Genomic DNA, 27,900 nt, shown 5'->3' with positions numbered 1-27,900 from the left:
GCTACTTTTGATGTGAACCCAAAATGAGATTTCTGTAAACATTCTTGGCTTTTATTTGTCTTTTGGTTGTTTTTCTTTAGTTGTGCACAAAGTGAAGTTATTATTTTTGATGATGTTGTTGTTCATTTTAATGTCAATTACATTTTATTGACTTGAATTTAAATCTCATACATATTATAAAGCAGATCCAAAACTTAAATCCATTTGTGAAATACACTCATGATGAGACTGAAAGTGAACTGCATGATACAGTAGATTATCACTGTATTTTGATGTGTTCAGTTAACATCAGACAAAAAATACTTTTCTTTTAAACAAAATATCCTTCTGCACGCCATAAAGTGGATTGGTAGAAAAGAGTCTTCCTTTTGACTTAGTAAATGATTAACTTTTTGATCTCTCATCATACAAAAAGAGACAGAAAACAAAAGTTTCAGTCATTTGTGAAATGAGAGTTCAAAATGAGACTTCCTGTACAAATCATCAGCTTTTCCTGTTTCCTATTTTCTGTGACTGTTGTGCAAGGTCAAGGTGAGTTTATTCATTTTTAATATGTGGAATATTATCCATATTATAATCACACCTAAAATTTACCTTAAATGATTTTAAAGAGTGTTGACTAGTACATCTTTGTGTGACATTTGTTTGTGCTTCTCAAAATGTTGTTGAGAGGATATTAAATATGAAAATAGAGAAACAGTTTAGAAAGATTAATATACAATGATGATAAAACAGTGAACGTGAACTGCAGGTTTTGCTGGATTGTATAAGGGGAATTTACTGCTGGCAAAATGGACTTTCAATAAAAAAATTTCTGCCTATTCAGTAGAAAGGAAGGGAAAAAATGAAATCGTTGATACCTGACTAGAGAAAAAGGCCATGTCTTCCTTTTTGCCAAATAGGAAAAGTTTAACACCCATAATGCACCGGGCATGTTTTCGTCAGAGTCAAATAACACCTTAGCAGGAAATACTCCTTAGCACATTTTTAGCCATAATTGTCTAAAATAAAAATTCCCCCACAAATGATCTTCCTCATTTTGTCGAACACTGAGGTTCTGTGATAGTATTAGTCCTGTGCAAGAATGATCACCTGCACTGAAAGATACTGGATCTTTGTTACAAAAGAAATCGTCAGGGTAAGATTGTAGAGAAACACTTCTGTATTAGGAGCTGCACTTACTGTGTTATTAAAATATTGTGAATCTTGTTTTAGTTATTAGATGTGAAGTTCCACGTGACCAGCATGTGTATAACCCACACTCTTACTTCAGTGGAGATATGACATTGGGAACAAAAAAATCTTACTATTGCTATGATGAGGGTCAATATAAGAGAGGAGTGGCCACATGCACACGAGACGGATGGACTCCAAAACCACTGTGTGCTGGTATGAACTGATATTACTAATTTTTTTTATTTATATATATATTTTTTTGTGCAAATTATTAATCATATAATATTAATTCTAATTGATGTGATGGATATTTGTTTACAGAAAAAACATGTGCAGCACCAAACATCGAAAATGCAGAGATTTTGGGAGGTCAGACACAAAAATACTCCAAAAAATCAAAGATAAAATATCAATGTTATCCTGGGTTTGAACCAGAACAGCCTGTAGAAATCACCTGTAACCCCCAGACTGAATGGACAGGCATACGGCCATGCCATGGTATGGTAGTTATATCACAGACCTTTTTCAATATTCAATCAAAACACTATATATCTACACAATAACATCTCAAAAACATATAGTCAAAGAGGTGGACATTCCAGGGGTCAGAAAGTAAAAGTCCTGCCATATTTTTATCTCATCCACTGAAGCATTAATGAGATAAATAAGTGATTAATTGAGTGATGATTGAGCATTATTGAAGACACCTGATGATAACAAGCAGAATCACCAAAGGAGAAAATCACAATTTTTAAGTTACCATCATTGAGGTCAGGGTTTGTTTTAGTTGAGCTCTTGACCCTTGCCTTTTTAGTTTTAGATTTTGTTTGGGCAGTTTTAACTGCAGTAAAGCTAACTAGACAAGCAAAGTTAAAAGATGATCAGGTGTTGGTTGGGTCATTATTTGGTCTGAATCACTGAACTCATTTAGAGTTGTGTCTTTGAGAGAAAAATGTCTTTGAGAGAAACCTGGTCTCGGTATATTTGGCATGCATAGGTATAAATATGTAACTTTCAAAAACACAAAACGCAAATTTTTGTACATTTAGAAAGGTGCTGAAATGTACAATATCGACGTATTTATAGCACTAAAACATAATACTTTTTTTTCAGCAAAAAAACATTTAAAAAATATTATGACTCTTTCATGTCATAAAGATATGTGTAATTTCCCTTTTATCATTTTGTAGATAAATGTAATATCCCTAAACCCCATCCTGAACCTAAACAAACTACCCAACTAAAGGAAACACTGATCACCAAAATGGTGACCAAACATTTTCAATAAAACGTCAACATTTAAATCTCTGTTAATTCTCAGAAAGAACTTCTGCTGAGATCTTGCAAGATTTATTGTTTTCTTTTATCTTCTGTTGATTTCAGGCTGTGTGGTTTTAAGTCAGTTGTATTTGTGTTTCATTTTCTGAGAGTGTAAGCATGATGTTGAACCAATGTCACATTGTAACATTGATTCAATGCCATTACCATATATTTTTTTGTTGAAATGTCAACATTTTTTCAACATTAATTTCGGATACAAAAGTTATATTGATTCAATGCGTTTAACGTTGACACATTAACATTGATTTAACATTATTTTGATCATTGCTTGCTATGGGAATGACATGCTCTTATTCCATTGAAAACAAATTTAGTCATCCTCATCCTCAACTTAAATTCTGAGAAATGTTTGGACATTTAACTTACCACTCTAAAGCTGACTCAAATCTATAAATGCACACTATCAGCAATCATAATCCCTATTCGCACAGGGTTAGTATTACCTGGTGATCTCTAGTCATTTGTAGTAATTACGGAGGTTGTCTGTGTTTGTAATCCAGTGCACAATGGCCATGTCTGTAATTTGTAAAGAAAAAATTACCCTGCAAATGACCTACCACATTTTTGCAGAATACCAAGGTCTTGTGATAAAATTAGTCCTGTGTGAATCGGCATCTCTGTGATTTGGACAGGATTTGGCGGTCTCGTATATCATTTTTTCAAGGTTTTTGTTTCCTGTGCGCCTTTTATCCATCTTTCATGAAGAATCACACTCCTCTCTCATGCACAGTAGTACACAGCGCATACAGGCGTCAAATTCAAGATTATAGCAGACAAACAATCCAAACTGCCAATTCCTCGAGTGGCTCCTGCTCATAAAATAAAGACGGGTAAACGGAAAAAGACAGATGACGATGATAAAAAAGCCAAAAAGAAAGAATTAGATAGAGCCTGAAATAAAATGAGGGTAAATATCGGAGCGGCTTTTCCGAGGTGGAGGGAGCTACGTGTCCTGAAAGGATTAAAAACCGATGCAGAGTCAGCCACATTTCTGCTTGACAAGTACGTATCCCTGCTTGATTTGTTTCGTTTTTTAAGAACTACACAACTAAGATAATTTCAAAACAGGCCTGCCCGTCCCCTGCCTGACGCTTCCTCTTCTCCCCGCCTGTTGACTCCTCGAAGTCGCTGTGGGTGTGAATTCCTCGTCGGAGCCCATTGACTCGGTGTCAAAACTCTAGCCGCATAACATACAGATGAAATGTCACACACTGTGCAAAGCAACTATTGAAACCTACTAATTCACTGGCTTGTCATGTTGCTGAAATAATGTACTAGCAAACTTTATTTAGCATTACATATCGATAGAATAATTACTTGCATACTGTAATGTTAGTTAACGTTATATTATCATACTAGCTATTTATTACTTATAGAAATAGTGCAACGTCATATAGTTACATTACATGTATTGCAAAATACATCATGTTTTGAGAACCAAGTTTGTAGTCAAAGTATGAACAGGCCATAGTCAATGTAAATCATATTGATGTTTCGTCTGTACCAGTGAATGTGCCATAACTGTTTATCTGCCTTACTAGCCTGCGCGTTCACGGCAGGCTCCGCTGTGATGGGGGAGGAGCTGTGGAGGGAGGGCTGTAGCGCAGCATAGAGCAAGGTGGAGTGACCTGTGAGTTGTGCTTGTTCAAATTTTTTTAAGGCTAAGTCGGCGTTTTCTAAAAAGTCCCTACAGCAGCTTTAATCATGTGTTAAATGATGTTTTATAAAGCCAACTTCTTGGTGTACTCTACAGACAAACTTTAAATCTTAATAATTCATAAATGTTTAGGGTTATGCCGCGTAACGTTACTCGAGTTCATGATCAAAAATAGAGATGCAGTAGTCTGGTCATAAATCCAAAGGTTTTTTAGTTTTATTTTGGTCTTTATTCCGGGCTTGCAAACAAAGTGCTTTGTAATAATTTCCCAAAAATTCAGGAAATATTTACTAAGCCTGTCAACAGGACGTTAACACGGGCACACGCTGAATACGGACACAATGAGAACAGACGCACCAGCAGAGTATTTACTGCACCATGCACAGGCTCACTGTTCGCCAAATATAGGAAGAATAATACAAATATTGAATTGGAGTTGATATGAATGCATCTCTGAAGGGAATTGTCTTCAGAAAGGTTTTGATGGCTTTTCCTCTTATCTCCAGCACAGCGCTGCATTGTGTATAGCTAGCTGTAACCATGGAAACGCTATATCACTGCTGTTCCACAAGCGCCACCTACTGTCAGAGAGTGAATTTACATTTCATTCAGTCTGTCTGCTGATTGTGTTTTGTGCAGGTGTCTTATGTAGCATAATTTCACACAGCTAAAGTCAGACCATGCTGTTTTTGCTGTTAATCTGAAATTATATAATAATTTAAATGAAAAACAACTGATCATGCTCATGTTCATAACATCTTTGTTGGGACTTTGATAAAAATCCAGTGTTTGCCTCTAATATCAAAGAGCTACACATATTTTTTTAACAAATAAGCAACAAATAAATTTGCTTTAAAAACAATCTGAAACCAGTATCAGAATCTGTCAATTTGCTTATATTGGCCATGAAAAATCAAAATAGGTGCATCACTAATAATAATTAAAATAAATAAATAAATAAAGTATTATTTAAAAAATCTAATATTTTTGTTCTTTGCTGTTTGTTGTTTATATGGTTAATATTAATGCAGCTATCAGTGCACTAAGGTTAAATATTAGTATAAACATATTTATACTAGGGATAGTTCACACAAAATGATCATATGTTTTTTCCAAACCTGTAAAATGTGGTGGTGGAGAGATGCAAAAAACTGTAGGAGTCAGCTTTGAATATAGGCCTTCTCTCGAGATTATTGGGTAGATCATTTAATTTCATTTCATTTTCTTGATATACATTCTAAATGTTACAAACTTTGTTAATAAAACAATTTAAACCACTGTGTCAATTCGACTCTATACACCTATAAAACAACCTTTATTATTAACAACATTTTATTGCTATTTAATATTTTGTAATCCCTCTGATGCACATCTTTACAAATATAAAAATATAATTTAGGAATGATATATCACTAGTAATTATATATGGATGTGATGTTAAAAGAAACAAATATTTTCATAATTTGTTTATCAAGATATTGAAATTCTTTACCAACACATAGGTTATGTCTAATAAATTGCAGATATATATTTTGTAACTGATGTTAAAAATACAATTTAGTGGAAAACCAAATCCTGGTGGGTAGAGGTCATTTTTATTTACAGGTTGTAAACTTAAAACATAACATCAAGTTAATATGGTCATTTGTGTTAAGTATTTCAAAGTATTTCAAAGTATTCCAAAGATTAAGTTACTAAACTTGAATAATGTAACGAAATACGTTACAGATTACTTTTTAAAGCATGTATTTTGTAATCTGTAGTGAAATACATTCTAAAAGTAACCTTCCTAACCCTGCTGGTATGTTAGTTATATCACAGAACTTTTTCGATATTCAATCAAATCACTATATCTACACAATGATGTCTCAAAAACATATAATCATAATTTTGAAGTCTTGAAAATGTTTCCTCACAGCAAAACAAAAATTGTGCCCTGATCCATCTGTGGAAAATGGGTTTCACACCCTCTCCTCCAGTGAGGAAGAAATCTTTTACACCTGCAACACGGGTTATAAACCATTCAGTGGGAACTGGTGGGATTCAGTGACATGCAGCGGAGGCTCTTGGTCTGAAGAACCTCGGTGCATCCGTGAGTTTTATTATTGTCAGTCTCAGGTGTTAGACGAATGACAGGTTACTGAAACATCATCTGTCTTTACAGGGGAGGAAGAGTGTGGTGCTTTTCCCAGTGTTCACCATGGAAAACTACAGCAAACAAAACAGACCTACAATGATGGAGACAAAACAGAATTTAAATGTGATCCAGGGTTCAAACCAACTCCACGCTTCATAAGATGTGTCAGTGGTACATGGGAGACACCAGTTTGTGAGGGTGAGCTTCTCAAACTCTTATTATATTTTTGTGAGGAGCAGCGACAGCATATAGTGGACAATAGAATCTATTGATAATTTTAACCTCATTCTTACTGGAGTTCATGAATTTCCATACGCTTCTTTTTTTAGTGGATGGACGTTGTGACATTCCTCCAAAGGTGAAAAATGCACTCATAACATCTAAACCTGAAGAATTTTATGGAGATGGATCGAGTGTAACATACGCATGTCGAAGCTCATTCTTAATTAAAGGGAAAAGCACAGTTTTCTGTCGCAGTGGAACTTGGGAAGAAGCGCCAACATGTAAAGGTAAGATTCTGATTGGTGATGATAACTGTCTTTTAACCAGAGGTGTATAGTCCAGGGGTCAGAAAGTATACTGCCATATTTTTTATTCCACCCATTGAAGCGGTGTTAAAGCTAATGAGACAAATAAGTGATTAATTGAGTGATGATTGAGCATTATTGAAGACACCTGATGATAAAAAGCAGAATCACCAAAGGAGAAAATCACAATTTTTAAGCCACCATCGTGGAGATGAGGGTTTGTTTTAGTTGAGCTCTTAACCCTTGCCTTTTTAATATTAGATTTTGCTTGGGCAGTTTTAACTGCATTAAAACCAGCAAGAAAAGGAAAATTAAAAAATGATCAGGTGGTATTGGTTATGTTTTTACATAATCGTAATTTGACCTGAATTCATTTAGAGCCCAATCTCTGAATTAGATTTACATTATTGATTACTGCAGTACTGTGATTCTACAGCAGAAGATCAGCTTTATCAATACAATCTGAGGGATTTTGCAAAAGGTGTTCTGATCAAAAAAATAAATAAAAAAAATGCTTTCGTTTAGAGACAGAGACATCAAGAATCATCCTGTGAATCTCAACAGTGGTGGCCATCATAAAGCATGTTGCAATGCATTCTGGGAGCCACCAATCAAAATTCATCCACGGCTCCCATCGTGCATTGCTGTATGAATAAATTATAAGCTTAATTGTCTTAATAATTTCCTTTATTCTCACTATTTTAATTTTTTTTCTGTGACTTTTTAGTAGCTTGGTTTCTAATGTTCAGAGTTGATCTGTTGATCAGAATATGTTGCTTGTCACCATTGTTGAGATTCACAGGCTGATACTTGATGTCTGTGTGTGCCTAAAAGAAATATCCTTTTTTTGTTTTATTCAGAACAACTTTTGTGAAACCTTTTGGATTAATTTGATAGAGCTGATCTTCTGCTGTTATTAATAATGTAAATGTAACTCAGAGATTGGGCTCTAAATGAGTTCAAGTGATTCTGATCAAATAATGATTATGTGAAAACATAACCAACACCTGATCATCTTTTCTCTTTGCTTGTCTGGCTGTTACAACTCCGGTAACATCGAAAATAAAGTTAACATTAATAGTTAATGGTCAAGAGTTCAACTAAAGCAAACACTCATCTCCACAATGGTGTCTTAAAAATAGTGATTTTCTCCTTTGGTGATTCTGCTTGTTATCATCAGGTGTCTTCAATAATGCTCAATCATCACTCAATTAATCACTTATTTATCTCATTAGCTTTAACACTGCTTCAGTGGGTGGAATGAAAAATATGGCAGGACTTCTACTTTCTGACCCCTGGACTATACACCTCTGCTTTTAACTTCTTACAGAACAAAACAAAAACAAAGATAGATCAGAGATAGATCTGTTGTTCACATGGAGAATGCTTGATTGATCCAATCTTTCTGTTTTTAGAGGTAATGTGTGTTGCAATGCTGACAGAGAACATGAGATCAGACGTCACTGATGACGAACACCCGGGGCCTGAGATTTCAGTTAGACCTGGACGCACAATAACTCTTTCATGTGTTGGGAGGGGAGTGAAATTACAGGGAGATAAAAAAATCAGCTGCTTGTCAAATGGACAATGGAACTCCCCATTCTCTAAATGTGTATGAGGTAAGGTCACATGCTTAATTATTGAGTTTTATTAGCAGTGTTTACAAGCACCACTATTGCTCATATTGAAGTAAATGCTCAACTTTGGTACATAATACATGAACACACAAGTCACTTTTGACTTGGGATAAGAAGCAATGTCCTAGCAACCTAGCACTGTGATGGTGAGTTTTACATGGATAACCACAACATTAGACACAAATTAAAATCTAGTTATAATTTATTGTATAGAAAAATCCAACCCAGATCTTTTTAATACAGAAAGGCATTTTTAAAGCATCTAGAAAAATGAACACAAATTCTTGAAATTAATGATGTGCATTAATAACTTTAATAGCATGTTCGATTAGGCCATAAAAAAGGCATGTGGCTGATATTGAGATTTATTAATGCCATATTTTCTTGGAGATCTAAAAATAACCTAAAAATTAAAAATAACTTTGCTTTATTATCCACCACCACATGTGAACTTTGCAGATACAACAGAAATGACAAAAAAATTATATTCAGAGGGGAGAGTTGAATACACCTGCTTTAATAAATTCACACTGGTTCAGAGTCACCCCTACTCCAAATACTTGACCTGTGAAGACGGAGAATGGAGAGAGAATATTAAGTGTTTAAAGGATTAGTTCACTTTCAAATTAAATTTTCCTGATAATTTACTCACCCCCATGTCATCCAAGATGTCTTTCTTTTTTTCAGTAGAAAAGAAATTAAGGTTTTTGATGAAAACATTCCAGGATTTTTCTCCTTATAGTGGACTTCAATGGAGCCCAAACGGTTGAAGGTCAAAATTACAGTTTCAGTGCAGCTTCAAAGCGTTCTACACAATCAAGAAATAAGGGTCTTATCTAGAGCAGGGGTGTCCAAAGTTTCTTAAAAGGGGGCCAGATTCGATGTCGTGGACACATCTGGGGGTACCTTTTCTATTATATATATATATATATATAATCTGTTATGTTTTCAAGAAACAAAACATGTAAGCCTAGTATATATATATATATATATATATATATATATATATATATATATATATATATATATATATATATAGGCCTACATGTTTTATTTATATATATATATCTTGAAAACAACAGATTTGACAAAAGCTTGGGCTGAGTAGTTTGAGATAGGACACAGATGCAAATTTAATACACAAACAATAGCTATAAAACTTAACCTTGCTTTTAAAGGGTGAAATTTAAATATTATTACAGAGTTAGAACTCTATTCTTATTTAAATTAAAAGTACTCTAATTAGATCACCGCAGGTAAAACCACACATGGCACATCACTACATGGTAAAAAGTAAAACTATTGTTTCTATATCTAGAATGGCTTTGTGGCATTTAGTTTTTAAACACATTTAATATAAATACGAATGCACAAAAATAGTCTGTAATGTGGCCTTATTGGCATTTAATACAAGTCTACATTAAAAATGAAATAAAATAAGATATTAACCTACATTTCTGACAATATACCACGGTTACAGTTAGTGTTACCACAGCAGAGGTGGGTAATCCAGGGGTCAAAGAGTAAAAGTCCTGCCATATTTTTATTCCACCCACTGAAGCGTTAATGAGATAAATAAGTGATTAATTGAGTGATGATTGAGCATTATTGAAGACACCTGATGATAACAAGCAGAATCACCAAAGGAGAAAAATCACAATTTTTAAGTTACCATCATCGAGGTCAGGGTTTGTTTTAGTTGAGCTCTTGACCCTTGACTATTTAATATTAGATTTTGTTTGGGCAGTTTTAACTGCATTAAAACCAACCAGAAAAGCAAAGTTAAAAGATGATCAGGTGGTGTTGGTTATGTTTTCTCATAAACATTATTTGATCTGAATCACTGAACTCATTTAGAGCCCAATCTCTGAGTTAGATTTACATTATTAATTACAGCAGCACTGTGATTCTACAGCAGAAGATCAACTTATACAATACAGATTTTTTTTTTTTTTAAAAGTTGTCTTTATCACAAAAAAATATATATTTATATTTTAGGCACACACAGACATCAAGAATCAGCGTATGAATCTCAACAACGGTGACAAGCAACATATTCTGGTCAACAGATCAACTCTGAACTTTAGAAAACAAGCTACTAAAAAGTCACAGAAAAACAGCAAAATTTTAATAGTGAGAATAAAGAAAATTACTGAAACAATTCAGCTCATAATTTATTCATGCAGCAATGCATGATGGGAGGCATGGATGAATTTTGATTGGTGGCTCCCAGAACGCATTGCAACATGCTTTATTATTCTCACCACTGTTGAGATTCACAGGATGATTCTTGATGTCTGTGTGTTTAAATGAGCTCTGTTTTTTTTTTTTAATCATAACTGTAAAAAAAAAAAATTGTATTGATAAAGTTGATCTTCTGCTGTAGAATCACAGTGCTGCTGTAACCAATAATGTAAATCTAACTCAGAGATTGGGCTCTAAATGAGTTTAGTGATTCAGATCAAATAATTATGTGATAACATAACCAACACCACCTGATCATCTTTTAACTTTGCTTGTCTGGTTGGTTTTAATGCAGTTAAAACTGCCCAAACAAAATCTAACACTAAGAAGTCAAGGGTCAAGAGCTCAACTAAAACAAACCCTGACCTCGATGATGGTAACTTAAAAATTGTGATTTTCTCCTTTGGTGATTCTGCTTGTTATCATCAGGTGTCTTCAATAATGCTCAATCATCACTCAATTAATCACTTATTTATCGCATTAATGCTTCAGTGGGTAGAATAAAAATATGGCAGGACTTTTACTCTTTGACCCCTGGATTACCCACCTCTGTACCACAGTAAATCCATGATAAATGTTGTTGGTTGAAGTATTCTAAATGGATCGCTTCAATCAATGTTTCTCCTGATTTGCATGTTAGTGTTGTTGATTAAGTCAGCGCTGTTTCAACTGGCTTTAAACTGAATTACTAAATCACAGAGAATTAAATCTAACACACCTGATTCAAGTCATCAGCTAATTAGTAGAGACTGCAAGAGTTGAATTGGGTGTGTTCGATGAGGGAGACGTGCAAAATGTGCCGTGGTGGGGGGTCCCCAGGACAGGTTTGAGAACCACTGTGCTAGTGCAATAATTAGTTTAAACTTTGACCTGTGGATCATGTAGAACGCTTTCAATCTGCAATGAAACCGTAATTTTGACCTTCAACCATTTGGGCTCCATTGAAGTCCACTATATGGAGAAAAATACTGGAATGTTTTTATCAAAGACCTTAATTTCTTTTCGAGTGAAGAAAGAATGGAGATCTTGGATGACATGGGGGGGTGAGTAAATTACCAAACAAAAACTAATATTAAAAAGGCAAGGGTCAAGAGCTCAACTAAAACAAACCCTGACCTCGATGATGGTTACTTAAAAATTGTGATTTTCTCCTTTGGTGATTCTGCTTGTTATCATCAGGTGTCTTCAATAATGCTCAATCATCACTCAATTAATCACTTATTTATCTCATTAATGCTTCAGTGGGTGGAATAAAAATATGGCAGGACTTTTACTCTTTGACCCCTGGATTACCCACCTCTGCTCTTACATTACAATTTATTTGTAATTAAATAAACTTACGTTTCGCCAGATTGGCCCCTCATTCGAGTCCTCTCATAGCATCAGTATTCTTAGTTAGCTGTTCAGTAGCTTCAGATCACACGCTGAATCACGCATGCGCAGTATCATCAGCTCATCGGTGCTCAAATTGGACACGTCCGAAAGAAGTGGTTCTTCGGTTGTGTACTGATGATCCGAAAACCGTTGCAACCGATTCTTGACTCGAGAATGAGATTGAGATTCGAGAACCGCGAGAGCGATTCAAAAGGAGTCGCTTGTTTGCTCTCGCTGTAGTTTGATTACGTCATTTTTTTATCTTTATATCACCTTGTTTAGAAATTAAATAAGATGTCCATGGATTATTTATGAAACAAATAATTGTTTCCAATCTTTAAAAAAATTAACTTGAAAGCACAACTGCACAACTTTTACTATATTGCTTTTTAAATAACATTAATATAGAAAAATAAATTTGTAGAACTATTTCTGAACATTAGTTTGATCTGTGTACAAAATATTATGTTCATGTTGGCATGTAGTTTATTATGTACAGTATTATGTACAGTATTTTATGCTATTATGCTATTAATCTGGTGTATTTGGAAAAGCACAATAAACGTTTTGTATTTATCAAGTCATAAACATATTTCCAGTATGTTTTATATTATCACACTGTCCGATGTTCAACAAAACTTGACTAATGCTTTTCGTTCTCTTGGAAAATTACACGCATGCGCAGTGTCATCAGCTCAGGGGCGTAGTTTGTGGGGGGGATGGGGGGGAGGTAACCCCCTTAATATTCAAATCCATCAGTTACAACCCCCCCAATACAATACAACCATACCAACGTTCAGCCCCCCCAAAGTTGAAACCAAATCTACGCCCTTGCATCAGCTCATCGGTTCTCAAATCGGACATGTCCGAAAGAAGCGGTTCTTGGTTGTGTACTGATGATCCGAAAACCGTTGCAACCGGTTCTTGAATCGAGAAGGAGAACGGTGACAGGCCGTGTAAGTTCGTTCGAGTGCGCCACACATGCTCGCTCATATCAGCTGCTCTGCAGCTCGTGCCCATCATCATCAGTTCTCTCTTTACAGCAGGTTAAGTCACTGTACTGTTGGAGTAACTGAATAACCACGGGATGTTGGTTTATTTCGAGAGGTAGTGTCAGGCACGTCAAAAAGTGAGTAACTTTAGTAATTTGTGGATTCATGTTTGCTAACTGGAGATGCGAACTGTTTGGAACGATTCAGACCGATTTGGTGAATTGGTTCGACCGGTTCACTGAAAAGAACCGGTTAAAAAGAACGATTCGTTCGCAAACCAGACATCACTATTCTTGATCAATAAATATAAAATACCCATGAAACCAAAAAATAGATATAAAAACAGATCAGTGAATTAACCAAGTCCAAGATGATCACAGCATCATCAGCCAAAAAAACCTGATCAACTTCTTGTTGGCTTTTATTACAAATGTGTTTTATAAACACTCAGTCACAACAGCCAGAGAAAGCTAATGTTAAAGAGTCAAAAGTCCAGCTATATCAGACTCTGGTCACCATGATGGTGACTGCAAACTTCAATACATTTTTATTTTCAATAAAACATCCAAATCTGTTAATTCTCAACAAGAACTTCTGTACATGTATGAAAGAAATAATGTCAAACTGGTTTGTAAACTGGTTTCACAAAGTGTGTCTTGGAAGTCATTTGTAGTTCTTGTGTTTCTGCTCATCTCTTATCTTTTTTCTGGTCTTGTTTCTCTGTCCTTCAGTGATTCTGCTAATCAGGTGTTCATCAGTGTCTGAATTCACTCACTACTTTTACTTAACTCTCTCAAGCGGACTATATTAGTAAACTAATGTAGGGAATAGTGAATGAGGGTATAGGGTGTAGTATGCATTTGAAATGGATTTATTTCATACTAAATATAGTTAAAAAACATTAACATATTTACTGACATATCGCTTGAGACTTATTGATATACAAATTATAATTACACTTTATTTGACGTACTACTTGTGCCAACACGATCACATGAAAATGCGTATCAATACAAGTTTGTAATCTCGTAGAATATATACGCCAAATGAGTTTTGGCGTGCGTATGGTAAGCAGTTTTTTTTTTTTTTTTATGATATGCACTTTATGGCGTGTATATGACACGCTTTTGGGTAGGATGGGGGTGGGGGGGGGGGGGGGTTTCGTATATAATACACCATAAAGTGCGTATCATATGCACGCGAAAAACTGCGTACCATACGCACACCAAAACTCATTTTGGCGTATATATTCTACGAGATTACAAACTCGTACTATTGATACGCATTTTCGTGTGATCGTGCTCACTTGTGCACAATGTACATTTCTTAATATTAAGCCTAAAATGTGTTTTAATGTCAATATTGATAAGTATGAACTGTAGAATCTTTTAATGCAAGAAATTAAAGTGTACCTAAAGTATACTTGCAATAGTTCCACTTTAGCACAATCAATCACATATACAGTACAGTCCAAAAGTTTGGAACCACTAAGATTTTTAATGTTTTTAAAAGAAGTTTCGTCTGCTCACCAAGGCTACATTTATTAAATTAAAAATACAGTAAAAAACAGTAATATTGTGAAATATTATTACAATTTAAAATAACTGTGTACTATTTAAATATATTTGACAAAGTAATTTATTCCTGTGATGCAAAGCTGAATTTTCAGCATCGTTACTCCAGTCTTCAGTGTCACATGATTCTTCAGAAATCATTTTAATATGCTGATTTGCTGCTCAATAAACATTTATGATTATTTTCAATGTTGAAAACAGTTTTTTTTTTTTTTTTTTTTTTCAGGATTCCTTGATGAATAGAAAGTTCAAAAGAACAGCATGCATTTATCTGAAATACAAAGCTTCTGTAGCATTATACACTACCGTTCAAAAGTTTGGGGTCAGTAAGAATTTTTATTTTTATTTTTTTAAAAAGAAATTAAAGAAATTAATACTTTTATTCAGCAAGGATGCATTAAATCAATCAAAAGTGGCAGTAAAGACATTTATAATGGTACAAAAGATTAGATTTTAGATAAACACTGTTCTTTTGAACTTTCTATTCATCAAATAATCCTGAAAAAAAATATTGTACACAAATATTTTGTACAATTGTACACATTAAATGTTTCTTGAGCAGCAGATCAGCATATTAGAATGATTTCTGAAGGATCATGTGACACTGAAGACTGGAGTAATGATGCTGAAAATTCAGCTTTGCCATCACAGGAATAAATTACTTTGTGAAATATATTTAAATAGAAAACAGTTATTTTAAATTGTAATAATATTTCACAATATTACTGTTTTTTACTGTATTTTTAATTTAATAAATGTAGCCTTGGTGAGCAGACGAAACTTCTTTTAAAAACATTAAAAATCTTAGTGGTTCCAAACTTTTGGACTGTACTGTATCTTTAGTTTTAATTAAATCAATTAAATCAATCAATTAAAGTGCATCAAGTACAAAATTAGTTGTTCCAATTTAGCAGACTCAAGTATATCAGTTTAGTATACCAAAAGTACAATTGCAGGGTATTTTTAGTACAAAAATGTGTAAATGTATTTGTAGTTGTCACGATTGGATCCCCTGCCCCAGATCTCTCGGGCCACCAGAGGGAGCCCTCTCCCGAGTATTAGCTTTCAATTGGACTTCATTTCCCATACACCCACATACCTGGGACTGATCATCCACGCACCTGCCGCCAAACACACACTCAAACGCAGTTCTTTGTGAAGTCTTGATCAGCCACGGATATCATTTCCAGAGGTGGACATTCCAGGGGTCAGAAAGTAAAAGTCCTGCCATATTTTTATCTCATCCACTGAAGCATTAATGAGATAATGTCCATCTCTGATCATTTCTGAGCATTTATTCCTGTTTGCTTACCTGTTATCGATTGGACTGTTATTCTGGACTCTGATTCTTGCTGCCTGCTTACTTGACTGTCTGCTATTGTTTATCCCTGTCTGCCGCTTGCCTCAACCCTCTGCCTGTTATCTGGTTTATGATTCCTGTACTGCCCTTTTTGTTGAATAAACTGCAAATGGATCAATATACTTCTGAGTCATTACAGTAGTATACTTAGCAATGTGTTTGAAATACATTTTAGCATATTTGTTTTTCACTAGTGTATGAACTTTTGAAGTAATCTTGTTGTTGTAGTTGTACACCACTAAAGACATGCAAAGATATTCTCAATGGATTTTTCTTTTTAAATTTGTTATTTTGATGTAATCTTGATGTTGTAGTTGTAGTTCTAGTTCTGATGAATCAATGAATGGATTCTGTAACACTGAGAGTGAAATGTTGGGTTTGTTTCAGAGCCCTGTTCAGTGTCTGTGGAGGAAATGGATGAAAGAGGCCTTGAGGAAAAGATATTCTCACCACATGGGGATAGAATCGAATTTATGTGTCAGAGTGGCAAATCTTCAATAGGCATTGACCTAAAACAAACATGTAATGATGGAGTGATGATTTTACCTCTGTCTGTGTGACAGTGAATAAAACATCACTGAAGCATCAGCTGTTCTACTAAGCAAAAACAAATGAAGCCGATCAATATAAAACATTTTTTTTCCCAATTCAGTTTCTCTGTTTTGGAATTCTTACAATTAAAACTAAATAAATGATAAAAGCAACCTGTTTAAAATTGTGCTTGTATGAAAACGACATTAACTAAATAAAGTTAATGCTAATGCCAGCTAAGTGAGCATATGTGTACACTGTCAGAAATAAGGGTACAGTAGGAGTCCATTTCTGTCCGTTCTAACGTACCCCATAGGGCTTATTATTGGACGTCAAGGTACATGTTTGTACCTTTTTGAGGGTCAAAAAGGTACATATATGTTCCCAAGCATTAAAAGGTACATATATGTACCGTTTCTTTTGAAGGTTAAGGTACAATATCAAGAGACAGCCTCTGCTAAGCCATTTTTTTTTTTTTTTTTTATATAAATGATATAAATAATATTTCATTAAAGATTTTAATGATATATAAAGTTGTTGTTTAAAGATTTTAATGATATATCATTCAAATCTTTTACAATAAAATAACTTTTACAAAAAAAAAAAAAAAAAAAAGGCTTAGTAGAAGCTGTCCATCTTGCCGGGTGTTAAAAAAGTAACACTGAAGCAGTGTTAAAGTTAATGAGATAATTGATTGATGATTGAGTGGTGATTGACAATTAGTGGAGACACCTGATGATAATAAGCAGAATCATTGAAGGAAAGAGAGAAAAAAGGTGTTAATTAATGTTTTATGGAATGTTTCAGTTCAAGTCACCATGAACGAGGTCAGCGTTTGCTTTAGTTGGTCTCTTGACTCTTTACCTTTTATTATTAGTCTTTCTCTGGCTGTTCCAACTTTGTGTTTGTAAAGCACATTTGTTGGTCAGAGATCTAGTCACAATTTAATTTGATGATAAAATCATCATGTGATGGCCTGATGTTGTTTAGAGTCTAAATCTCTGACTGTGTGCTTGATATTTAGCTTTAATATTAATGATTGATTACAGTTTGAGACCCAACAGCAAGATGACTTTTTGTGTTTGCTTTTTTTTTCTTTTTTTTTAGAATAATACATTATGCACTGAAGCTTCAGAGTTTAAACACACACAGACATGAAGAATCAGCATATGATTCTCAAGAACGGTGATGATAAATAAATACAAAATACTGACAAACAGATCAACTCTGAACATCACAAAACAAGCTACTGTCACAACAAAACAACAGAAAAATAAAAGCAAACATGAACAATCTACGAAAATTACTACTACTTGAGAATAAATGAAATTACTAAGACAATCCAGCTCATAATTTATTCATACAGCAATGCATGATGGGAGCCATGGATGAATTTTGATTGGTGGCTCCCAGAATGCACTGCAACATGCTTTATGATGGCCACCACTGTTGAGATTCACAGGATGATTCTTGATGTCTGTGTGTTTAAATTAGCGCTTTTTAAAACAAATAAATAAATCAGAACTCTTAAAAAAAAAATTGTATTGTAAAAGTTGATCTTGTGCTGTAGAATCACAGTGCTGCTGTAATCAATAATGTAAATCTAACTCAGAGATTGGGCTCTAAATGAGTTCAGTAGAGGTGTGCGATACCGCTAGATTTGGTATCGATCCGATACCAAGTAAATACAGGGCCAGTATCGCCGATACCGATACCAATACCGATACTTTTTAATAATTAAGGTGGATGCGTCTTCAACCTAAATCTAAATGAATTTTCATGACTTTTAATTTGTTTTTGTGATTTGCATTTTGGGTTATTAATCAGTACTACAAAAGCTTTTGTTCAGAAACAACTTTTGGTTACTTCTGTTTTATTTAAATAAACAAAGTTACAAAATGATTAGTTCACAAATATAAAAAATGTAAAAACAAATTCTCTTTTCAAGTAGCATGTTAACAAAAAATGTTTCTCCTCTTTAGTGCACTTCTTTTCAGGATTTTTTTCTTAAATAAACAAAGTCACAAAGTTTTACTTCACAATAAATATAAAAAATGTAAAACAAATTCTCCTTGTAATACGATATAATGAGTACAAAATAACGTTTCTCCTCTTTAGTGCACTTCTTTTCAGGGTTTAAAAAAAATAAAATAATCATAAATAAAAACCAATTACTGTAAATACAAAATATAAAAATTAAGCAACACCCAAAGCCTTCAGTTGAAAGAAATACTCCCAGAATGCCCTGTGGTCCCTGTTCCCCTGTGCAGAAAAGAGGTTTTGGTTAGAGGTTTTTGTTCAGGAACAGAATCATGTTCACATTTTTTGCCTTTATTGCAGATCGCCTGTGACTAATTAACTGTCCTGCCTTTGAAAAAATCCTCTCAGCTGGCATTTGCGTTGCCTGCGTTGTAACTGCTGTTAGAAATGCGCGCCTGACTGCTGGTGGTAGCGCTAGTGGTGAGGGGAAGCAGTGTCGAGCACGAGCAGCACTCTTGAGAGCTTGCTCTGCTCTGTGACAGCAGCAGCATTTTGACAAACACGGCCAGGTCGCATAACGAGAGAAACTGAAACTTAAGGATCGATATTTTCACGTTGGTATCGATCAATACCGATACCAACGTTGGTATCGATATTATCGATATTAGTATCGATCTGCCCACCTCTAGAGTTCAGGACAAATTACAATTATGTGAAAACATAACAAACACCTGATCATCTTTTCTCTTTGCTTGTCTGTTTGGCTTTGATGCAGTTAAAACTGCAAACAAAATCTAATATTAAAAAGTCAAGGGTCAAGAGCTCAACTAAAACAAACCCTGACCTTGATGATGGTAACTTAAAAATTGTGATTTTCTCCTTTGGTGATTCTGCTTGTTATCATCAGGTGTCTTCAATAATGCTCAACCATCACTCAATTTATCACTTAATTATCTCATTAATGCTTCAGTGGATGAGATAAAAATATGGCAGGACTTTTACTTTCTGACCCCTGGAATGTCCACCTAGTTTTTTAAGGAATTCAAACAATAAAAACCGTTTTCTTTAATGTGTTGTGACCATGGTCGTGACAGATTGCTGTAGCGCCTCAGCTCAAGAGGCTCATAAACCGATCATCTCTTACTACGAGTCCATTTATAGCAGCAAATAACCATGAATAAACATGAGAATCAATGTTGTTTCAAACGCAGAAAGATGTCAATATACAAAATATAATATACAAAAGTTTAACTGCACTGAGGTTAATCTTCTAACTCCTATCTGCTTTGTCGGACAAAATGGCGGATTACTTTTAGTCATTTGCTGCGTCCCAATTCGCCTACTTATACGCCCTAAAAGTATGTAACGTACTCTTTCTGTGAACAAAAAGTACTTACTTTTGAGTGTGTAGCAAAAGAGTAGACAAGCTTTGGGACATACTAACACGTCATACAATCGCGTCTTTTCTCTCTGTCGCATCCTGTCACCGTAAACTTCCCTGTCAATCATCTTACATCCTCCACATTTCATTTAGCTAATTTCCTACTGTATCGGAGAGAAATGCAGCACGTTGATACGGATCCACACTTCGAAAATCTACCGGAAGTAATAGACCATCCGGGGACTTTTGGCATACTCTTTTCAACATACTATGCTTTGGGACACACTTATTTTAATCTAACATACTATTTAATATGGATAGTATGGACATTGGGACGCAGGGACAATTTGGGTATCTCACATATTCTGAATGTCTTCGGCAGAATTCAAATGAGCCATTTTAATCTAGATTAATCTAGATTAATTCCAAAATTAATCTAGATTAATCTAGATTAAAAAAATTAATCTATGCCCACCTCTAATATGTATATATATATATATATATATATATATATATATATATATATATATATATATATATATATATATATATATATATATATATATATATATATATGTAAGTCCTGCCATATGTTTCATCTACCCACTGAAGTGTTAAAGTTAATGAGATAATTAATTGAGTGATGACTGGCTATTATTGAATACACCTGATAATAAAAAGCAGAATCACCAAAGGAGAAAAATCACAATGACAAGTCACCATCAGGGTTCGGAGCCGGTGTCAGATCAGGGGTTGCTTTAGTTGAGCTCTTGACCCTTTTCTCTTTGGTATTAGGTTTTATTTGGCCGCTTAACTGTGTTATAACAGCCAGATAAGCAAAGAAAGAAGATGATTAGGTGATGTTGGTTATGTTTTCACAATCATTATTTGACCTGAATCAACAAACTCAGTCTCCTTTGGTGATTCTGCTTGTTATCATCAGGTGTCTTCAACAATGCTCAATCATCACTCAATTAATCACTTATTTATCTCATTAATGCTTCAGTGGATGAGATAAAAATATGCCAGGACTTTTACTCTTTGACCCCTGGATTACCCACCTCTGGTGGTTGAGCTCTTGACCCTTAGGTTTTATTTGGCTGCTTAACTGAGTTATAACAAAACTTATTGAACTACTGCATTGCTTAGACACACACAGACATCAAGAATCAGCATATGAATCTCAACAATGGTAATACAAAAAAAACGCTTCACGCTTCAATGCATCCTGGGTATCACCATAGGACAAAACTCCCATCATGCGTTGCCGTATGAATAATTATTGTCACCACTGTTGAAGATTGTATGCTATGGTTTCATGTATAAGCCTGAGCTGGAACAGTTCCTAATTTTCAGTATTGAAACATTATGCTGGCATTTAGCATTTGGATTTATTTATTTTTTTTTTTTTTGCAGTAGCTGAAATTCAGTCAAGAAACAAAGGAGAAAGAAATCTCTTTGTGATGTTCATTTGAAATGAAAAGTAAGAAAATTCATGACTACTGCTCACATCTATTCATAACTTTTTGTTGTTGTTCTTGTATGTTAACCAAGGGTTCAGGGTATGGCTGGTTAATAATCATGTATTCTGAAAAAAACTGCAGACAATCTTTTTGCAGTCAATACACCAGAAAAAAATGGTGTATATTTTAAGATAATAAATGATCCAAGAATGAAAAAAAGATCTGCACAGATCCAAAATCAGCCAAAAAGCTTGTATCAGTTTATTATACAGAGGCCAGATATACATCAAAGTGGAAAAAAAGTGCAGAAGTGCTTTTATCTTCTATTAAAAGATAATAAATACAATCACAAATTTAAACTTCACACAGGGACCACTTGGTGGTGCAATTGATCAAGGGACTTTAACATTTATGTTCACAGTTAACATTTTCTGAAGGTTAGGCACTCTTGTTTCTTTCTCTCTCTCTCTCTCTCTCTCTCTCTCTCTCTCTCTCTCTCTCTCTCTCTCTCTCTCACTCTTCAATATTTCTTTAAAAAAAAGGAGAAAGGAATACAGGCAGGCCCTGTTTTGCAGAGGTGGACATTCCAGAGGTCAGAGAGTAAAAGTCCTGCCATATTTTTATTCCACCCACTGAAGCATTAATGAGATAAATAAGTGATTAATTGAGTGATGATTGAGCATTATTGAAGACACCTGATGATAACAAGCAGAATCACCAAAGGAGAAAATCAAAATTTTTAAGTTACCATCATCGAGGTCAGGGTTTGTTTTAGTTGAGCTCTTGACCCTTGACTATTTAACATTACATTTTGTTTGACCAGACAAGCAAAGTTAAAAGATAATCAGGTGGTGTTGGCTATGTTTTCAATTAATCATTATTTGATGTGAATCAAATTTACAGCTCAATCTCTGAGTTAGATTCACATTATTGATTACAGCAGCACTGTGATTCTACAGCACAAGATCAGCTTATACAATACAGAATTTTTTATTTTTTTTAAAAAGTTGTTCTTACAAAAAAAAAAAAAGCACACACAGATGTCAAGTATCAGCCTGTGAATCTCAACAATGGTGACAAGTAACATATTTTGATTATGTTACGGCCAAAGCCTTTGTATGTGTTATTTAGTGTGGTGTGTATTCTTTCTTTATATTAACTTGTGTCTTTCTCTTCCCCCGAGGGTGAGCTCCGCCCCGTGCACCTGCGCCTCATTCATTTACGACGTGCTGGGTTCAATATAAGACGGGAGCGTGTAGACACGGGGTGGTGCTGTTGAGTGTCGAACTTGTGCTGCCTCCATCATAACTCCAGTCGCCAGGTCACCACTGCCGCTGTCTTTATACCACCTGAACAGTTGCCTGTGATACGCTAGTGCTGCGGCATCAATAAACGGATAAATTGTTTCTTTTGTCTCGCGTGTCCTTTTATGTTGCTTACCCCCTTCCCTAGCGAGCTCTTTAGAGGTGGGGTTCGTAACATAAATGGGGGCTCGTCCGGGATCCTTTGTAAGTATGGTTTCCCGAGAGTTCAGCTGTTAGTAATTAACGTGATTTGTTTGGTGTGGAGCGGATCAGGTTTGTCCTACACATTCTCCGGTTAGTCAGAGTGAGCCAACAGGGCTGTGCTTAGCGCCAGTTCTGGCTACGGTTTACTGTTTGTTGTTTTCTTTATTATTTTAGTTTATTTTGTTTGGAGGTATTCCGGGGGAGAGAGCAATCTCTTAATCGGTACCCTCCGAAGACTAGCTATAGGAGGTAGTTAGACTTCTGGTTAGGTAGGTAGGTCCGGAGTGTGTGTGGATTTTCCTTATTTGTTTCCACACCGGTTTTGTAAAAATGGCAACTTTTGATTTGAACAAATTCATAGATCAGCCTAGTGTTGAGGGGTTAGGGGCGTGTCGAAAAAATGATCTATTTCTGATCGCTCAGCGCTATGAGATTTCTGTTTCTAAAACACAGCGTAAAGCGGAAATAAAAGCCTGTATTGTGTCTGCTTTGGTTGACAAAGGGGTGTTTCCTTCGTTGGAAGCAGTTTCTGGGGAAGCATTTGGTCCCGCGATAACTGCTGCAGGAAGTCCTTCACGAGTGCCGGTTGGTGATCAGTCCACTCCAGTGACTACTGGTGCAGGGGTGAGTGCACCATTTTCAATGCCTAAATTCGAACCGATTTCTCTTTCTACTGAGGCATCGCCTGAAATTCGTTCGGATTTGCGTTTAAAAGTTCGTTTAGCTCGTCTACAATTAGAGACTCAGGATCGAGCTCAGGCGAGACAAGATGATTTAAAACGCCAGATTGAGATGTATCGAATTGATGCTGATACAAAAGTGCGACTTCGGCAGGTGGAGTTGCAGGCTGCTCAAGATCTCTCTAAACAAACGATTCCTAAAACATCTAGTTTGAATGATTGCTCTGAGGCAGCTGCTGGTCCATCAAATTCGAATATTGTCTCTAGTAATTCTGTTCCGTCAGGTAATGTATCCGAGTCTGTAGTTGTATCGTCTCCTCATTTCGACGTGGCTAAAAATATCTCGATAGTTCCACCTTTTCGGGAGAAAGAAGTGGAAGCTTACTTTCAAGCGTTTGAACGAATCGCGAGTGCTCTGAAGTGGCCAACTGAAGTTTGGGCTTTGATGTTACAGTGTAAACTAACAGGTAAGGCAAGACGTGTGTGCATCTCTTTCGTTAGAAGAGAGCGTTCAATACGAAGCCGTGAAAAATGCGATTCTGAGAGCGTATGAGTTGGTCCCCGAGCATTACCGACAACGTTTCCGTACCACGAAGAAATCCGCGTCTCAAACTTATGTTGAGTTTGTTCGTGAGAAAGGAATGTTGTTTGACCGCTGGATTAAAGCGTGTAAGGTCGCGGACTACATTTCTCTGCGAGAGTTAATGTTGATTGAGGAATTTAAGAACTGCGTTCCAGAGCGCACTGCTTTGTATTTAAACGAACAAAAAGTTAGTACGGTGCAGCAGGCTGCTGTATTAGCAGATGAATATGCTCTGATGCACAAAACGGTGTTTGTTAAGCGTTCAAGTGATTCTGGAGGTTCAGTACCAAAGGAGAATGAGATGGTCTCTGATGGTAAAAGTAAATGGGTTCCTAATGCTCCGAAGTCCCGTAAAGAGTGTAGCTATTGTCACAAACTTGGACATGTAATGGCTGATTGTCACAGCCTAAAACGAAAGCATGAGCGACAAGAGTCTTTCTCTGTTCAACCTCGAGGTACCGTTTTGGTTAAAACTGTCTCTTCCTCCGGCACTACTTCTATTCTGGATCCCTGTTTCCAGCCTTTCGTGTTTGACGGTTTTGTATCTTTGAATGGTGTCGAAAGTCGTAAACCAGTGCGAATTTTGCGTGACACTGGAGGATCTCAGTCTTTTATATTGTCGGACGTTTTAGAATTTTCTGCGGGCTCCGCGTGTGAAACCAGCACGATTGTGCAGGGTATTGAAATGGGGTTTGTAACTGTTCCTCTTCATCGCATATGGGTAACTTCTGAATTGGCATCTGGGTGCTTTGAAGTCGCAGTTCGCCCATCTTTGCCTGTGAAAGGTATTGATTTTATAATGGGGAATGATATCGCTGGTGGCCAGGTTATGCCGGTCGTAAAAGTGACTGATGCTCCGTGCAGAGATACGCAGTCTGATGTACTTGCTGAAACTTTGCCTGATGTGTTTTCCATAAGTGCTGTTACAACACGAGCACAAGCAAAACGTGACGTTCAAGATACTAACCTTAGTGACTCTATTTTTTCAGAGCTTCTAGGAGATGATGTATCTCCAGAATCTTTGGATGAGGCTAAAGTAACGCAGAGTTCACACGCTTACTTCGATTTGGCTGCTGATGCGTCAATCTCACGTGAAGCCTTGATTGAGGCGCAGAAAGACGATCCGACTTTACAAAAGTGTCGTGCCAGTGCTGAGAACGGTTCGTTGTCGCCACGTAATCAAAGTTTTTTCTGGAGTGACGCAGTGCTGATGCGCAAATGGAGTAGTACGTTGTGTGCTGAGCAGGCAGATGATTGGAACGTGGTGCATCAAATTGTGGTTCCCTCGCAATTTCGACAGCAGGTATTGAGGTTAGCTCACGATCATCCTTGGTCTGGACATCTAGGAATTAATAAAACCTATAATCGAGTGCTCCAACATTTCTTCTGGCCAGGATTAAAAACTGATGTCTCCAAGTATTGTAAAACATGCCATATTTGCCAGGTTGGGGGAAAACCTAACCAGGTGGTGCCACCCGCTCCCCTCTGTCCTATTCCTGCCGTAGGAGAGCCGTTTGAGCGCGTTTTGGTAGACTGTGTGGGTCCACTTCCCCGCGCCAAGTCTGGTTGTCAATATTTATTGACGATAATGTGCGTGGCTACTCGGTTCCCAGAAGCGATTCCTTTGAGAAGCATAACTGCTAAATCTGTGACGAAGGCCTTAACAAAATTTTTCACGACTTTTGGGCTTCCAAAAATTGTCCAAACGGATCAAGGATCCAATTTTTTGTCTCGCATATTCCGTAATGTGTTAAAAGCTCTAGGAGTGTCTCACGTGGTTTCGAGTGCCTACCATCCTGAATCTCAGGGAGCTCTGGAACGTTGGCATCAAACGTTAAAATCAGGTCTGCGTAAGTATTGCCTAGAGACTGGGAACGATTGGGAAGAGGGAGTCCCTTTTGTTTTATTTGCGGTGCGCGAGGCGCGACAAGATTCGTTGGGTTTTAGCCCTTCTGAACTAGTGTTTGGACATAACGTGCGTGGGCCTTTGAAAATGCTGAAGGAAGAACTTCTTTGTTTAGGTCCTTCTGAGAAGACTAATGTAATCGATCTGGTCTCTCGTATTCGTGAACGTTTACGCACAGTTTGTACTGTGGCTAAAGAAACTCTTGCTCTGTCGCAGAAGAAAATGAAGCGCTGTTTTGATCGGAAGGCAGTTACGCGTAAGTTTCTACCAGGAGAGAAGGTTTTAGTGTTAATTCCTACTCCTGGATCTGCTTTTGCGGCGCGGTTCTCAGGTCCTTATGTAATTAAAAGCAAGGTAAGTGAGACGGATTATGTAATCCATACTCCTGAGCGAAGGCGAAAAACTCGCTTATGCCATGTAAATATGTTAAAGCCATATTTGTGCCGTGCTGCTAAGGACGAGACCGCTGACGTTTCTCCTGAGACCGCTGATGTTTCTTTATTTGAGACGGTGACCGAGTCAAGAGAGCGCGTTTCGTTGCTCACCCGTACTCTGCCTACAGATGATGTGGATGATGGGTTGGAGGCTTCCATGGAGGTCGTAAGGGGTAGTAGTTTGAAAAACTCGGAGGTTTTGTCAAATCTTCAGTCCCAGCTTTCTTATTTGTCCAGTGAACAGCAGCAGGACATAAAGAAATTGTTGGATAGTTTTCCAAGCTTGTTTAACGATGTCCCTCCGGGTACTAATATCATTGCGCATGATATAAATGTTAGTAGTGCATTACCCATTAAGCAACATGCATACCGCTGTCCGGTAAGTAAACGGGAAGAAATTAAACGCGAGGTAACGTATCTTTTGCAAAATGGTTTTGCTGTTCCGAGTACCAGCCCTTGGAGCTCGCCATGCATTTTAGTGCCAAAATCTGATGGGACCGTCCGTTTTTGCACTGACTTTAGGAAGGTTAATTCTGTCACTGTGCCTGATGCTTTTCCATTGCCGCGCATCGATGACTGTATTGATAATCTTGGAGTAGCGAAATATATCACAAAATTAGATCTATTAAAAGGTTATTGGCAGGTGCCTCTAACCGAACGCGCTTCTGAGATCTCCGCGTTCGTTACTCCAGATTCGTTCCTTCAATACACACGGATGGCTTTCGGCCTGCGAAACGCACCGGCGACGTTTCAACGTTTGATGTCCATGGTTTTGGGCGAAGTGCCCAAGTGTAACGTCTATCTGGATGATGTAGTCATCTATTCATCCACCTGGGTTGAACACTTGTTGACTTTGCACGATGTATTTCATCGCTTATCCGTTGCATCTCTTACGTTGAATTTGAAAAAGTGCGAATTCGCTAAAGCTTCGGTCACATACCTAGGAAAACAGGTAGGAAACGGGCAGGTTCGGCCTTTAGATGTAAAAGTGACTGCTGTTCTTGAGTACCCGGTACCTACTACGAGGCGAGAGCTGCGTGGATACCTTGGAATGGTAGGATACTACCGGTGTTTCTGCAAGAACTTTTCGAGTGTTGTTGCTCCTTTAACTCATTTGTGTAGCCCTAAAGTGGATTTTAGTTGGACTAGTGATTGCCAACAGGCATTTTTGTCTGCAAAATCTCTTCTGTGCAGTGCTCCTGTTCTCTCGGCTCCGGATGTGACTCGGGCGTTCCAGCTGGAGGTAGATGCCAGTGCTGTCGGAGCGGGAGCTGTTCTTCTACAAGAGGGTGCTGACGGAATAGCTCATCCAGTATCCTACTTTTCGGCTAAGTTTAACTGTCATCAGCTTAACTACTCGACAATCGAGAAGGAGACCTTAGCACTCTTACTGGCATTGCAGCATTTTTACATTT

The 27,900-nt window shown here is 36.6% G+C and overlaps 1 protein-coding gene across 6 annotated transcripts; it reads left to right on the top strand.

Moving 5' to 3' along the window:
• Nucleotides 1–455: 455 nt before the first annotated feature.
• On the top strand, nucleotides 456–27,747 carry LOC137027796 (coagulation factor XIII B chain-like). 6 transcript variants are annotated; one of them, XR_010896088.1, is made up of 9 exons: nucleotides 456–531; nucleotides 1,216–1,389; nucleotides 1,498–1,674; nucleotides 6,093–6,266; nucleotides 6,339–6,509; nucleotides 6,641–6,820; nucleotides 8,254–8,457; nucleotides 21,328–21,394; nucleotides 27,680–27,747. XR_010896088.1 is itself a non-coding variant. In XM_067396323.1 (8 exons), the coding sequence occupies exons 1-7, from the start codon at nucleotides 462–464 to the stop codon at nucleotides 8,454–8,456; spliced, it is 1,149 nt and encodes a 382-aa protein (XP_067252424.1). In that variant the 5' UTR covers nucleotides 456–461; the 3' UTR covers nucleotide 8,457; nucleotides 22,558–22,687. The 6 variants fall into 6 exon arrangements, 4 of the variants coding, with proteins under 4 accessions (XP_067252424.1, XP_067252423.1, XP_067252425.1 ...); XR_010896087.1 differs by lacking the exon at nucleotides 27,680–27,747 and adding an exon at nucleotides 22,558–22,689; XM_067396323.1 differs by lacking the exons at nucleotides 21,328–21,394; nucleotides 27,680–27,747 and adding an exon at nucleotides 22,558–22,687.
• Nucleotides 27,748–27,900: the final 153 nt, after the last annotated feature.

Source organism: Chanodichthys erythropterus, chromosome 10 (genome assembly GCF_024489055.1).
Source record: "Chanodichthys erythropterus isolate Z2021 chromosome 10, ASM2448905v1, whole genome shotgun sequence".
Classification (NCBI taxonomy): Eukaryota; Metazoa; Chordata; class Actinopteri; order Cypriniformes; family Xenocyprididae; genus Chanodichthys; species Chanodichthys erythropterus.
This window is presented reverse-complemented; position numbering and strand designations above follow the sequence as displayed.

Excerpts from the sequence above, each read along its gene's own strand:
- LOC137027796 (XM_067396323.1), top strand. The coding sequence starts at position 462 with ATGAGACTTCCTGTACAAATCATCAGCTTTTCCTGTTTCCTATTTTCT. Across the intron at positions 1,390-1,497 it reads TCCAAAACCACTGTGTGCTG|AAAAAACATGTGCAGCACCA; the intron begins GTATGAACTGAT and ends ATTTGTTTACAG. Across the intron at positions 6,267-6,338 it reads TGAAGAACCTCGGTGCATCC|GGGAGGAAGAGTGTGGTGCT; the intron begins GTGAGTTTTATT and ends CTGTCTTTACAG.